At 46.9% G+C, this 14,635-nt stretch overlaps 1 protein-coding gene and 1 long non-coding RNA gene across 5 annotated transcripts in view; one reads left to right on the forward strand and one right to left on the reverse strand.

Annotated features, from left to right (window-relative positions):
• The window catches only part of TNC (tenascin C), a 95,550-nt gene that overhangs the window by 55,721 nt on the left and 25,194 nt on the right, over nucleotides 1-14,635 (reverse strand). For 2 of the 4 annotated variants that reach the window (XM_039240080.1, XM_039240065.1), the window contains exons 2-6: nucleotides 10,494-11,087; nucleotides 6,208-7,617; nucleotides 4,604-4,867; nucleotides 3,247-3,362; nucleotides 2,128-2,284 (exon numbers count right to left, since the gene is read on the reverse strand). In XM_039240080.1, coding sequence (XP_039096011.1) covers nucleotides 2,128-2,284; nucleotides 3,247-3,362; nucleotides 4,604-4,867; nucleotides 6,208-7,617; nucleotides 10,494-10,950 — 2,404 coding nt within the window. In that variant the 5' untranslated portion in view covers nucleotides 10,951-11,087. Of the gene's footprint in view, nucleotides 1-2,127; nucleotides 2,285-3,246; nucleotides 3,363-4,603; nucleotides 4,868-6,207; nucleotides 7,618-10,493; nucleotides 11,296-14,635 lie in introns of those variants that run through there. The other 2 variants (XM_039240074.1, XM_039240084.1) reach the window with 2 other exon arrangements.
• On the forward strand, nucleotides 10,897-13,022 carry LOC120236978. Its single transcript, XR_005529824.1, has 4 exons — nucleotides 10,897-10,957; nucleotides 11,540-11,638; nucleotides 11,881-11,945; nucleotides 12,916-13,022. It is a non-coding gene; the product is annotated as an uncharacterized LOC120236978 (long non-coding RNA).

Below are 14,635 nucleotides of genomic sequence, written 5' to 3' on the forward strand. Positions count from 1 at the left end.
TAAGTTTGTGTTTTCAGCATTGGTTGAGGAAACAGTACTGAATGAAAGGAACATTAGTTTTATATAGGAATGAGAAGGAGGAGTAAGTCATAGCTGATTGTGAGAAAACTGCAGAGTCCATTACTTGAATTTGAAGTATTGGTCTATCAGTCTCAGTTTCTGGGTGATGAACCCATAGAACGTACCATAATGAAGCTACAATTGAACCCTGAAGCTACCTGTCCTGTGTTGCTACAGGTGGCAGCAATCACCCACACCACAACTGCTACCGTCCGTAGCAGCCCTTTCATAAAGGTGGGATTGAGTCAAGCTCACTGATCGACCCCCAGATCTGGGTCCTGTGAACAGAAGACACTAGCACTTAAACACGGCAAGGAGAGTGCTTTATCATGTACATCTTCACTTTCGTGACAATGCTGTAAGGACACTGGGAACCCATTTTCCCAATGGTAGGGTCATTAAAGAAGCAGATTTGCACAAGGTGAAGGTGAGCTGTGAAGCTGGAATTCACACTTGGGTGTGTGTGGGTCCAAAGCCCGTGCTCTTTCTCCTTTAAATGCGAACGCCTCTCAAAAGCATCCAGATGCCAGAAATGGTTGTCATACAGCCTTATACAGATATCAGAGGGAAGGAGCCAAAAATGTTTTGTCACCCAAACTTTAATGTCCTTTAAGCCTGGATAAAGTTTGGGTATTAGCAAAATGAACACATAAACGTTGGCCTCTCAATGTTGATATTTATGTGATTAAGGAACTTCAGGCATTGGGATGTTTGCCCTGCTTAGAAGAATAAAGAAGCCAATCTGCAGAATTAAATTAAAAAGAAAGGGGCAGATAAAAGAAATTTTTCTTTTCTGTAGTTTCTGTGTGCCTTCTCTATAGCAAGTGAGCATTTGTTTGATCTCTTCTATGCCTTTGTGGTGATCTAATGATTTTTTCCTGTTGATACCTGCTTTCTACCTACCACAGAGGGATGGTGTCAGAATGATGGAAAACACTTGCTTACAGAGGAGACAATCTAGGAGTTGGCTCGGAGCTAGGCAGAATGTGCAAATATTTAAATGCAAGATGTTTTTTCTTGTCATTAGTCAACAGATTTAACTTTTCCAACAATCTCCTGCCAAAAAGAATCAATTCCTGAAACAGTTGGCACATATGCTATCTTGAAGAAGATCAAGAGGTTTTCTCAAATGGCAAAGCAAAATAATTTTATTTGTTTATTTATTGATGTTTAAAAAATTTGCTCCTCGGTAGAACAACTCCAGATTCAGATTTATTTCCTGCTCACCAGAGGATCTACCAGTGCCAAATTCTATTCAATCCCCAAGAAGCTCTGACATGTTTATTACTGAGTGACATTTAATTTCTATTCCTGTTGGAGATATGGGATCAGCATTCTATATTAACCAGAGCCTAGTCCATGCTAGTGGTAAGGGGACTAAGATTACAAAACTGGACCTTCCTTAGGGTTGTGACGCTGATATTGTTCACCATGTGGAGTTTGTCAAATTGATTTAGATTCACTAAGCCTCAGTTTCTACTAGTCACAATAATATTTGACCCACATCTCTTACAAGACTGGTATACAGATGAGATGACATGGTAGATCATCTGCAATGGTCTTGTCTATCTTGGACCTGTGCCCCCTTTGAAATGTCACTTTGAGCCTCATCTCATCAAGAGATAGATTTGTTTCCCCACTCTTTAAATCTGGACTGGCCTCGAGATTTGCTTGGGCAGAGTGATATAGAGCCACTCTTGAGCCAGCCCGGCTGCCAGGGGAGCAGGCCCAGGTTAGCAGACTGAGGCTAGAGACCAAGTGAAGCAGAAAGGCATCACCCTGGCTAAGACCAACATAGGCCAACCAGCCCCCAGCCCGCACAGATGCGTAACTGTGCCCACTCAAGAACAGAATTGCTCACCTGAGCCCAACCCCAAATCACCCAGAATCACTGGTGAATGATTGGTGCAGAATCATTGTTCCACAACACCAAGTTTGGGGTCTGTTCTTTATGTAGCAAAATCTAGTTAATGCAGATGCTGTGTAAGGGGAAATGTTATCAGCCAGAGGCGCTACAGGGTACAGTCAGCCTTGCCAAGGTGTCAGTGCTATAAAGGTGATACTCACGGGTAGTGGTTACCCTCTTCAGGCCTGGGCCCCGGGTATTGTTTTTCACGATGTGCAGAGAGATCTCATACTCTTGCCCAGGAGCAAGGCCAGTTTGCTGGTATGTGGTCTCTGGTCTCCTCAGGCTTTTGGTGATCTCTCCCTCATCTTCTTTATTCTGAAAGAAAGGAGCACCTTGGTAAGAACTAAAGGAGGGGGGTGCCTGGGTGGCTCAGTGGGTTAAAGTGTCTGACTTTGGCTCAGGTCACGATCTCACTGTTCCTGTGTTTGAAACCCGTGTTGGGCTCTGGGCTGACAGCTCAGCTCAGAGCCTGGAGCCTGCTTTGGATTCTGTGACTCCCTCTATCTCTTGCCCCTCCCTTGCTTGCACTCTGTTTCTCTAAAAAATAAATAAACATTAAAAAAAAAAAAAAGAACTAAAAGAAGCACCAGCCTCTTCTTTTTTGTGATCTGCTCCTCTGCATCCGTTCCCTCACTAAGCACTCACTATGCATTAGACCAGCTTGGCGGGTGCTGAGGACACAGAAGTGATGAGGACATTCCTTAAGTTTGCTTCTCCCTCTTGTAAACCAATCTGCTCACTCCACTGACACCAAAGTCGAGTGATAAAATGTGAGAGCCAGGGCAGTTCTAGAGCCACAAACTCAATCCTTCCTTTGATAGATCAAGAAACCAGCGTCACAGAAGTTGGATGGCTATCCCATAGTCATGTGGTTAGTTAGTGGCAGAGCCTGGGCTTGGACTCAGGAACTCACTTCCCTGCCTCGTACGTGCTTTTAGGCCCAGAGAGAAGGGATACTCAACCTCAGATATGCCTGAGGGCATTTGGAGACAGCCATTTCTTCTCTTCTTTGCCTCTGAGATTTTCCAGACCATGAGGAGCAAAGGGAACCTAAAGATGGCTTAGCACCTCTCCGAGCTCACAGCCCTATTTTAATAAGTCAGCTTACTGACTTGTTAAAATAACTTAAAATATACATACAAACATGCAGGGGCTAAGCACAGCCTTGCCCCTCACCAGCAGCTAAGAGAATAAAGTTGATATAAAAGTCTGTAGAGCCCTCAGACCATCTTTCAGATCCCTGAGGTCAAATATGCCCACTGCTCTGGGTGCCTTACCATATTCCGGAAGATGATCTCCCATGTCTCAAAAGCAATGTCCAGAGGATCCCACTCCACCTCCACAGATGTCTCCTTGATGGACTTGAACTTTAGGCCTTCAGGTGCAGGCAAGTCTGTCAGGAAGAGCAGAAGAAGGAGGGCTGCATGTGTGTGTATGTGTGGAGTGATGCTGCATGATTCCCCTGCACCCCGCTGGCCGATGTCCCACCCCTTTAGGGCTGGAGTCTACCTCTAACTGCTTCAGGGATGCTGTCTACTGAGGAGGTGGCATGAAAATTAACGTTGGGACCCACCGTATGATTAAACCTTGGCAATTTCATATGGGTAAAGCTCTTTTGTACCAGGGTTTAGAATCAGACAAACAAGGGCTCAAACCCAAGCCTCACTATTACAAGTTTTGTGTGTGTGAGCAAGTTGCATGATGAGCCTCATGCCCCAGCTTCTCTACTCAAAAGGGGAGGTAAGTAGGCCTGTTCCTTTCGGAGAACTAAGTGAGGACTGAGTGATATACTGCATCACGTGGACTGCTGGGCATGGCTCCTGGCACAGGGCACATGTTTAATATGTGGCAGCCAATGTTATTATTACTGAGTGAAGAAAAGGACCAATTTCTAGCCACAACTTGCTTTTAAGGTATGAAGGTAATTATACTGATATTGGATTATTAAAAAAATAACCTGAACTGTAAAGTTTCCACTTTTTAAAAACATATAAGGAGAGGGGCACCTGGGTGGCTCAGTCGGTTGGGCGTCCAACTTTGGCTTAGGTCAGATCTCATGGTTTGTGGGTTCCAGCTCCGCATCGGGCTCTGTGCTGACAACTCAGAGCCTGGAGCCTGTTTAGGATTCTGTGTCTCCCTCTCTCTCTCTGCCCCTCCCCCACTCATGCTCTGTCTCTCTCTGTCTCAAAAATAAACTACAAAAATTAAAAAAAAAAAAAAACACATAAGAAGAGTGAGCTCCATAGAAGGGTTGTAGTAGAATAGAATGGTTAAGAGTATTAACCTCCAACCAGACCTCAGGGTTTAAATCCCTACCACTGAGGAACTGTCTGATTTGGGATGAGACGCTTAGCCATTCAGTCTCAGTTTCCTCATCTGTAAAATGGATTAATAGTTGCCCCCATCTTATAGAATTATTGTGAGTGAAGTGATTTAGTATATGAAGGGTTTCTTTAAAAAATATTCAGTGGGCCTAACTGGATCCCAGGGTCTTAACTGGTGTAACTCTGACAGGCCAGCTCTACAGCTATGAGCACAAAGGCAGAGCCGGAACTCATGGGTGTGGTGCTTAGGCGCTGGGCGAGCAGACAGTAGCAGAGGCTGTCGCAGGTGGGGTGGGCTCTGCTCACTCACAAGTGGCCACCCTGGCGCTGACGGGAATGCTCTTCTTGTTTTCCAGGATGGCGAACACACGGATAAAGTACTCCACGCCAGGCTCCAACTCCCGAATGGTGGTGGACGTCTGGTCCCCGGGCACTCGGAACTGCATTTCCAGGCCATCCTCGTGGGTGGGTGTGTACACGACGAGGTACTCGGTGACCCGCATCTCATTGTCCCAAGCCAGGTTCACGGTCTCCTCTGTCACTTCTGTCACAACCAGGTCTTTGGGAGGGGGCACTGGCAGGAATAAGAAAAGACAGCTTGGTGGGGTTTTGTCAGTGAGGTGCTCTGTAAATTCTCTCTAGGTTTGTTTCCCTGGAATCCCACGGCCAATCACAGAGGCCTGAAATCCAGCTTCTGCTTTCTAAACAGAAAAAGATCCTCTAGGACTCCCTGCTGTGAACCAACTTTAAAACCTTTGTAGGCCTTCAGGCTAAAATTCTGGGCCTGCAACGTGGCCTTCTGGTTTCTCTGTGACCTGGCCCCTCTGAATTCTCTGTTCTCTGGATGTTAGTTCAGATTCAGGCCAGCTGCATGGAGACGTGCAGCCTGAGCTTGGCTCCCTGCTCTGAACTTGAGGTCATATGCTGTTAGCGCTGGAAGGGGATCTGGGGCTCATTTGGTCCAATTCTTTCATTTTCTAGATGTGAGTGAGGCAGAGGGACTTGCCCAAATTTGCTTATCTCACCAGACTTGAGACTAACACCTCGTCTTTGCCAGCCTGCTGTACTTTTCAACCAGGGTTCCCTGCCTTGGGCACATTAAACATATTTATTTATTAATATCAACAATACCTTTAATCAGAGCAGAAAATTTCTATTATGACAGGTACAGAATGGGTGCAGGAGAGGGGTACAAAGAGCCCCCTCATTGAATATGAGCATTATCATTCTTTGTCGTATTTTCACTCATAGTTTCTTGAGCACTTACTGTATACTTTGCCTTGTGCTGTCAGGACAGTGTTCCTTTAAGGAGCTCATAATCCTTAGGATCAAAGATTGTTATGGAATAATGATTTAAGAGATGGGTCTGCCTCAAAAGTGATTAGCACTTACTCTCTAGCTGAGGGTGCATTTAAAACAGTTTTATGTAATCTCACTGTCCATTCAATTGAGCTGAATTTTTGCTTCCAAACAAATAGAGGGATTTAGTTTATTTCTGGTTAGGCGTCAGTGGGGCAGTAGGAGAGAAGGCTCATATTTAGCAAAAGGGCTGTTAAAATCATTTTGTCTATCTCACCATGGGCACTGGGTGTTAAACTTGGGGTAGATGAGTTAGGTAAACCCAACACCTCTACCGTGTATGAAGAAGGTGTCCTTAGGACAATTCTACGACCTCCCTGAGCCTCTGAGCCTTCAAATAGGTAGCCCCGTGACAGATGAATCATCAGAGCCTCTGCAAAGCTGTGTGTGCGCGTGCGCATGCGTGTGCCTGTGCGCATGCATGTGCCTGTGCGCAAGCGTGTGGCTGTGCGCATGCGTGTGGCTGTGCACGCGCGCATGCGTAATACAACAGGTAGCTCTCCAACGCGCTGCAGCCGCACCCTCGACGCCACGCCGGTTCAGACCCGGACTCACCCTCGGAGCAGTCCTCCCCGGCATGGCCGTCGCTGCAGATGCAGCGGCCCTCCACGCACTGCCCCCAGCCGCTGCAGTCGTTGGGGCAGGAGCGCTGCCCGCAGTCCGGGCCCTCGAAGCCCTCCTGGCACACGCACTGCCCGTCCTCGCAGCGGCCCCGGCCATGACAGTCTTCGGGACACCTCCGCTCCTTGCAGGCCGTGCCCATGAAGCCTTCGTGGCACACGCACTGCCCGTTGACGCAGCGGCCTTGGCCGTGGCAGTTGCCCGGGCACGCGAGCTCCGCGCAGTCGGGGCCCGTGAAGCCGTGCTCGCACTCGCACCGTCCGTCCACGCAGCGGCCCCGGTGGCTGCAGTCCCTGGGGCAGCGCAGGTCGCGGCAGTCTTCGCCCGTGTAGCCGTCGTCACAGACGCACATGCCGTTCACGCAGCGGCCGTGCCGGTGGCAGTCGTTGGGACAGCTCATCTCACTGCAGTCGGAGCCCTGGAAGCCGTGCTCACACACACACTCGCCCTGCACGCAGCGGCCCCGGCTGTGACAGTCGTTGGGGCACCGCCGCTGGCCGCAGTCCTCCCCCGTGTGGCCCTCGTCGCACACGCACTGCCCGTTGACGCAGCGGCCGTGGCCGCTGCAGCCGTTGGGACACCTGAGCTCGCCGCAGTCGGCGCCCGTGTAGCCGTCATCACACTCACACCGCCCGTCGACGCAGCGGCCGCGGTGGTGACAGTCGGCGGGACACCTCTTCTCGCTGCAGTCGGCCCCGGCGAAGCCCGGCTCGCACACGCACTGGCCCTGCTCGCAGCGGCCCCGGCCGGTGCAGGCGTTGGGGCAGCTGAGCTGGCCGCAGTCCTCGCCCGAGAAGCCCTGCTCACAGTAGCAGGTGCCGTTGACACAGCGGCCCCTGTCGAAGCAGTCGTTGGGGCAGATGAGCTCGCCGCAGTCCTCGCCCGTGAAGCCCTCGTCGCAGACGCACTCGTTCTCCACGCACCGGCCGCGGTTGTAGCAGTTGTTGAGGCACAGCGGCTCGTTGCAGTCGTCGCCCGCAAAGCCGTCGTGGCACACGCACCGGCCGTCCACGCACCGGCCGTGCTCCTCGCTGCACGGCACCGGGCACACCTCCTGGCTGCAGTCGGCCCCCGTGTAGCCTTCGAAGCACACACACACGCCGCTGACGCACTTCCCCTGGTCGTTGCAGTCACTGGGACAGGCCAGCTGGCTGCAGTCCTCTCCCGTGAAGCCCTCCTCGCAGACGCACTGCCCGTCAAGGCACTGGCCCCGCAGGTGACAGTTGCCTGGACATTCAGGCTCAGAGCAGTTGGGGCCTTTCCAGCCGGGCTCGCAAACACAGCCGCATCCTTCGGTGCTGAAGTTCCCGTGGCCACTGCAGAAGGGCCTGGTGTCCAGGCGGCCTACAGCAAAAGAGAAGAGGCAGGCCGCTGAGCGTAACGGGCTGGTGTCCCGGGCGCCACCTGCCCAAACCCAGCCTCAAATTCAGCCAGAAGAGGGTTGGCACTCTCAGCTCCATCTGGCTTGAAATCTAGTTGCTTAGTGTGTGAAATCGGAGGGGACTGACATCCAGTTAGAGTAGGTACAAATTCTTAACCTGTACTCCCTGAAATTGTAGACTCATATGCAAGATTGTGTTACTGTGTGTAGCTGTGTGTATGTGTGTATGTGTGTGTTTGTGTTTCCGCCCTCCCAGGGAGAGGGTCTATAGTTTGTATCGAATTTTTAAGTATTCCCATCATCCCAGTGAGTACAAACCAGTGCCTTGTGGAATGAGTTATGCTGGGCTATGGTATTTTCCCGCACCTAGCCAAGGTCAGGCACATAAGGGAATAATTGTTTCACACAAGAAATATTTGTTGAACTGAACTCAATTCTGCTTCTGGCTCAATTGCTGTGCCGCATTTGGAAGGAGAGTCAGATGATCTGAAGATTACTTTCTTCATTGGTCAAGCGGGATAATAACCCACTTCCCTGGGGTTTACCGGCATTAAGGGAGGCCATTACAAACCTACTGTTGTTCTCGTGATTTTGTATGTGGGTTTACGTTCTAATTTTGCATAACTGAAATGAGGTGGCTCAGGAGTGGCTTTTTAATTCTGTCAATAGAATGGACAGACTCTGCCCCCAGAACATTCTTGTGCCTCTGTCTTTTGCCCTCTCCATCCTAAAGCCTGCAGTGGTGAGTGGATCTCAGGAATACACGGTCAGGGCTGACATGACTCCAGCTCTTTGAAGTCTACATAATGTCCTGGCTCAGCTGGTAGGAGTGGCTGGTGAGGTCTCCATGGAGCCAAAGAGAAGAAACAAACTCACTCCCCTTTCTCTGCACCCAAATACAGTTTATTGCTACGTTGTATCTCCTTTCCAACAGCAGGGAGCAAGGCAATTAATAAAATGGTTTGAAAAGTGGGAATTAAATATATGTGTTCATATATGGTAGCCACCAAACACGTGTGGGTATTAAACAACTGAATGGTGGCTAGTCTGAGTTGAGATTTGCCATAAAACTTAAATATATATGGGATTTCAAAGACAGCTTAAAGAAAGGAATATAAAATATCTTTTTTTGGTATTAATAATTTTTGTGTTGATTCCAGGCTGAAAATGGATAATCTGGTTACACCAAGTTAAATAAAATAGTTGATTAAAATTATTTTTACCTGTTCCTTTTTCATATCGTTCGTGTGATGACTGGAAGAGTTAGGAATACATATCTGGCTCATGTTATATTTCTCGTGGGCAGCACTGGACCAAATAATTATTTCAACCCAGTCTTTAGCATTAATCCTATTGTGTAACTCACATTTGCATTTGCCAGGGAGTTGATAGAAATTGAATATAAAATAATTTGTGTATAAAGAAATAATTTTTTTGCCTTAGAAACCTAGAGCATGTCCTATAGTGCCCTCCACTTATGGTGATTAGGCCTATACTTTTTAAAAATGTTTTATTCATTTATTTTGAGATACAGAGAGAGAGAAAGAGTATGATCATGAGTGGTAGAGGGGCAAAGAGAGAGAAAATCCCAAGCAGGATTCATGCTGTCAGTGTAGAGCCCAACATGGGGTTCAAACCCATGAACTGTGAGATCAAGACCTGAGCCAAAATCAAGAGTCAGATGCTTAACTGACTGAGCCATTCAGACACTTCAATTAGGTCTACTCTTGAAATAACTTATCAAAGTAGAACAAACTGAGGGCTGGGGGGAGTGGGGGTGAGGGGAAGGAGGGTGATGGGCATGGAGGAGGGCACTTGTTGGGATGAGCACTGGGTGCTATATGAAACCAACTTGACAATAAACTATAAAAAAAAAGTGCTTTCTGGTAATTTCTTCTGAGTGGCAGAAATAAAGAGGTTCAGCTCTGATTTGAAGCTACCAAAAGTCCCATTGCTCTGTCAGCTCTAGGGAGTAGAGATGAAGACAGTTTCAAAGTGGCAAGTTTCCTGAAAAGGGGGATACCCTGGAGACTAGGTATCACGGGGGTGGTGTGAGTTCTGGAGCATACAGGCACACTCAGGCTTCTCTCTCTTATTACTCTTGGTGCCCTTTTTGTGCCAGTTGGTTAACTTCTTTGAATCTTAGTTGTCAGAGCTGTAGAATGGGAGTATGAAACCTCACCTCAATGGGTTGTTGGGAGGGTTCAATGAGATAATGAGTTGCAATGCCTGATACATAAAGGGGACTCAATGCATATTGTGATCGTCATTGTTGTTGCCATTAAACTGAAAGATTATTTTCCAATTCCCAGACTTTGTACCACCATAGGCAGCACTGTGTCTTTGTAAGAACACCAGGGTGTGGGATACTGTGGCTCAAGTCCTACCTCAGCCACGGGTGGCAGGGCCCTGAGGAATCCCATCCTCCTTCTGGACCTTACTCTCCATGCCTGTACAAGGTGATGGGGGCCATATCAGCGCCTTTCAGGGAGTGATCTTGGGACAGAAATTTCATAAATATGCTCATAGCTTTTGGGTTAGAGAATGTGTAGATCCTGTGGTCAAATAAGTCTTAGAAACTGGCCATTAAAATGAAACAAGATTTTCCCAAGCAAGACTTCTCAGAAGCCTAGAGACTCCTCTGAGAAACATTTATCATTAAGACTCCCCAAGAGCAGAAGAGAGATAGTTACATTCTCCACATTTATTTGACCATAAAATCTCTTTCCAATGGACCCTTTGTGAGGCTAGGTCCCCCAGGGAACCTGCTTTGGAAACCAGTGACGGATCTGGCCACGCCCATCGTCTCTCCGGCCTGGGCAGGGAGGGTAGGGCCTACCTTCGGCTGGCTGGAGGCAGCAGCCGGCTCCGGCGGTGCACAGCTCCCGCAGGGAAGACACCGTATTCTCCAGCTCCTCCAGTCTGCTCAGAAGCTCCTTGACATCAGGAGCCGCGGCACAGCCACAGGCCCGCCGGGGGATGTTGATGCGGTGTGTGAAGACGATCTGGTTGTCCCCGTCTACTGTGTGCTCCTGGAAGCTTTCGCTGGGCTCGAATGGCGGCGGGGCCAGGTCTTTCTCCCCGTTAGCTGATTCTAGATCCACCGAGCACTGGGAACCTACAGGCAGCTTGATGTTGTAGACGTGGTTAAACACCACCGGCTGGTGTTCCTCGGGCAGAGTGACGTTCACCCCACTCTGTCGCTTGTGCCGGATGACTTTCTTGAGGACCCCGCCCTCGGTGGTGAGGGTGAGCAAAGCTAAGAAGATACCCGCCAGCATCACCACGGCCCCCATGGTGGAGGTGGGTTTGGCTGGGTGTTTCTGCGTTCTTGGATCCTAGGGTGTCTCACTCTCAGGCAGAAGTGGGGATGTGGAAGCACAGAGTAGAATCTGGATCTGTTTGTTCCTGATCTTCTTGAAGGAATTCTCTTCTACAAGTAAATGAGGGGAAACAACAAGCTTGTTAGTGCCTATTATAATTGAATCTATTGAATATCTTCATTCCAAGTGAATTTTGATTCTCTATCTCCTGTGTTTGAAGTTCTCCCGATATCCCTTCAGTATTCACTGTAGTGCTGATACAAACTGGTCTCTAAAAGAATATTGCAGGGGCGCCTGGATGGCTCAGTCGGTTAAGTGTCTGACTTAGGTTCGGGTCATGATTTCACGGTTTGTGGGTTCGAGCCCTGCGTTGGGCTCTGTGCTCACAGCTCAGAGCCTGGAGCCTGCTTCGAATTCTGTGAGTCTCCCTCTCTCTCTGCCCTTCCCGCTTGCACTCTGTCTCTCTCTCTCAAAAATAAACAAACATTAAAAATATTTTTATAAAAAGATAAAAGAATATTGCAATCTTGAAGACATGATTCATTCACTTTTCAACTTCTAGAAATATAGGGGGACAGCAGAGAATAGAGAAAAGGCCAAAACTTTGAAATATTATAGACAGACCTGGGTTTTGATCTCAGCTCTACCTCTGTGCTTCTGGGTAAGTCATGTAACTTTTCTTTGTTCCATTTCACGTTTTATACAGTGACTGGCTAAAGTCAGGGTTCAAATAATTATATCAGTAAAAATATTAAGTGGAAATCTTTCACTGATTTATGAATCCCTTCCATATTTACTAGATGAGCCCACTGAGTACGTCCTTGTAGTGATAGGAAGGCCATGGTCCCAGTAAATGTTTACTAACCCCTGTCTCTTATTATTGACCCTCCAATCTGAATTTAGCAGCACCCTCTGGTTCTCTCTGCTCTGGGAGGCAGAGGTTCAAACAATGGATGCTTGAAGGCAAGGTGAGTTTTAATTCCAGCCTAGCTTCTTACTAGTTATGTGGCTATAGGAAGACTATACACTACCTCTTTGAGCCTCAGTTTCTCTTTTCCTTGACTTATTTCTAAAAACTTAAAAAGTCAGTGTTTCCTTTGAAGAATCGGACCCAATGTTTCTAAACCAGTTGTCCAAACCAGGACTGAAGACAGGAGACGGCTCAGAAAGAATGTCCACGAGGCTCTGATATCTTATCCAATCTATAAGTACTTGTACTAGTCTGAGTGTTATAGACTAAATCTTGGCCTCCTCTCCCCCCCGGCAATTTAATATACTGAAGCTCTAACCTCCGTGACACTATATTTGGTGACAGGCTTTAGCGAGGTAATGAAGGTTTTTTAAAAATTATTTTTAATATATTTTTTCTTAAATAGTTTATTGTCAAGTTGGTTTCCATATAACACCCAATGCTCATCCCAACAAGTGCCCTCCTCCATGCCCATCACCCCCCTTCCCCTCTACACCATCCCCATTAGTCCTCAGTTTGTTCTTGGAATTCAAGAGTCTTTCATGGGTTGCCTCCCTCCCTCTCCCCAACTATTTTTCCCCTTCTCCTCCCCCATGGTCCTCCATTAAGTTCCTCCTAATCCACCTATACATGCAAACATATGGTATCTGTCCTTCTCTGCCTGACTTATTTCGCTCAGCATAACACCCTCAAGGTCCATCCATGTTGCTACACATGGCCAGATTTCATTGTTTCTCATTGCCATGCAGTATTCCATCGTATGGATAAACCACATCTTCTTGATCCATTCGTCCTTTGATGGACACTTAGGCTCTTTCTATGTTTTGGCTAGGTTTAAATGAGGGCATCAGAGTAGGTCCCTAACCTGTTAGTGCCCTTGTCCTTATAGAAGAGGGAGAGACACCAGATGACAGATCTCTCCCTCTCTGTCTCCCTCTCTCTCTTTCTTTCTCTCTGCTTGTGCACAGAGGAAAGGTCACATGAGGACACAGTGAGAAGGCAGCAATCTGCAAGCCAAGAGGAGAGGCTTCCCCAGAACTGAACTTTCCAGCACCTTGAATTGGGACATCCGTCCTCTCAAACATATAAAAAAATAAATTTTTGTTGCTTAAGCCAAAATAACAGTCTGTGGTATGTTGTTATAATAGCCTGAGCAGACTAATACACTGAGTTTTCTATAATAATCAGAGTTCTGTGGAGGTAGAAAGAAACCTAAGACTGAGTGCCTACCCTCAGAGGCGTTAACAATAGATTATAAATAAATGGAATCACTCATTCAGTACTTAAGGAACAAAGCAAGAAGGAATGCAAATTACTGATATTGTGATAGAGACTACAGCTGTTTATGGAATTTGAAAAAAATAAAAAGAATTGTCAAAAGAGTGGTAGTTGGAAAGGATAGAATTTAAACTGAGCCTTAGGGAGTGAAAAGCATTAGATGCCAACAGATTATGGATGAGAGTATGCTATTGTGAGGCAGCTCATACCTTGCTAAATTGTCTTATCCATCTGTCCTATGACTATTTACTAGTAAGGACAATCAAATAAGCAGAGGAAAGGGTTATTGTCAAAGGTCATTGAGAAATTATTTTTTTAATAATATAGAGAGAGGGTGGAGGAGGGGCAGAGAGGGAGAGAGAGAACCCCAAGCAGGCTCTGTGCTGTTAGTACAGAGCCTGATATGAAGCCCAAACTCACAAACTGTGAGATCATGACCTGAGCTGAGATCAAGAGTTGGATGCTTAACCAACTGAGCCATGCAGGTGCCCTGAGAAATTATTGAATAGATAGGAAGATATGGATAAACTTTAAGTGGTTATAATATTGGCTGAAATATGCTACGGATGCATGTGGGAATGATATCTAGAGGGTATGAAGTCATTCATACTCCTCTTTAATTAGGAAATACACCCGAATGTAGTTCAAGAAAGTAGTTGAGAGCTATTTGGCTTTCAATCAATCATTTCACAGATTGGCATTTTTCAATTACCTGTGCTAGTCTTATACTTGCTCATTCTGAGTTAGCTATTTATGTCAATTAGATGCAGTATTTGGAATGCTTACTCTACAGAGGTTTTCTAACTTTTCTTTCCAGAAAGATTTTAACCCCATGATAGAATGAATTAACAGGATACCACATGATTGCCTCCTGTGTGACAACAGAAAGTCTTTGCAAAACTCTGGAGAGGGATGATGGCAGGGAAAATGGAACTTGAGAAATGTTCTGTAGGACTGAGCAGGGGTCCAGGGAGCTAAAAGACACTGGCGATGCATTTTATTATTTATTTATTTTTAAAGTTTATTTATTTATTTTGGGAGAGAGAGTGAGCAGGGGAGGGGCAGAGAGAAAGGGAGAAAGACAGAATCCCAAGTGGGCTTTGCCCTGTCAGGAAGGATGATCTCGCCAATGGTGAGATGGTGACCTGTGCTGAAATCAAGAATCGGATGCCCCACTGACTGAGCCACCAGGCACCTCATTGGCTATGCATTTAATCAAGAACTTCCTATCCACACATCCCACCACAGCCTAATTATGTTCATGCTTGATATTTTACCAACTATCCATGTAACATCTACTTAGGGCATCTACTCCCTGGTTAGGCAAAACCAAACAAAAAACAAAAACAACAGCAACAGAAAAGGGAAACAAACACTTCTTTTGAGTATGCTTTCTTATTCAAATTAGTT

Source organism: Hyaena hyaena, unplaced genomic scaffold (assembly GCF_003009895.1).
Source record: "Hyaena hyaena isolate Hyena2069 unplaced genomic scaffold, ASM300989v1 scaffold_6, whole genome shotgun sequence".
Classification (NCBI taxonomy): domain Eukaryota; kingdom Metazoa; phylum Chordata; class Mammalia; order Carnivora; family Hyaenidae; genus Hyaena; species Hyaena hyaena.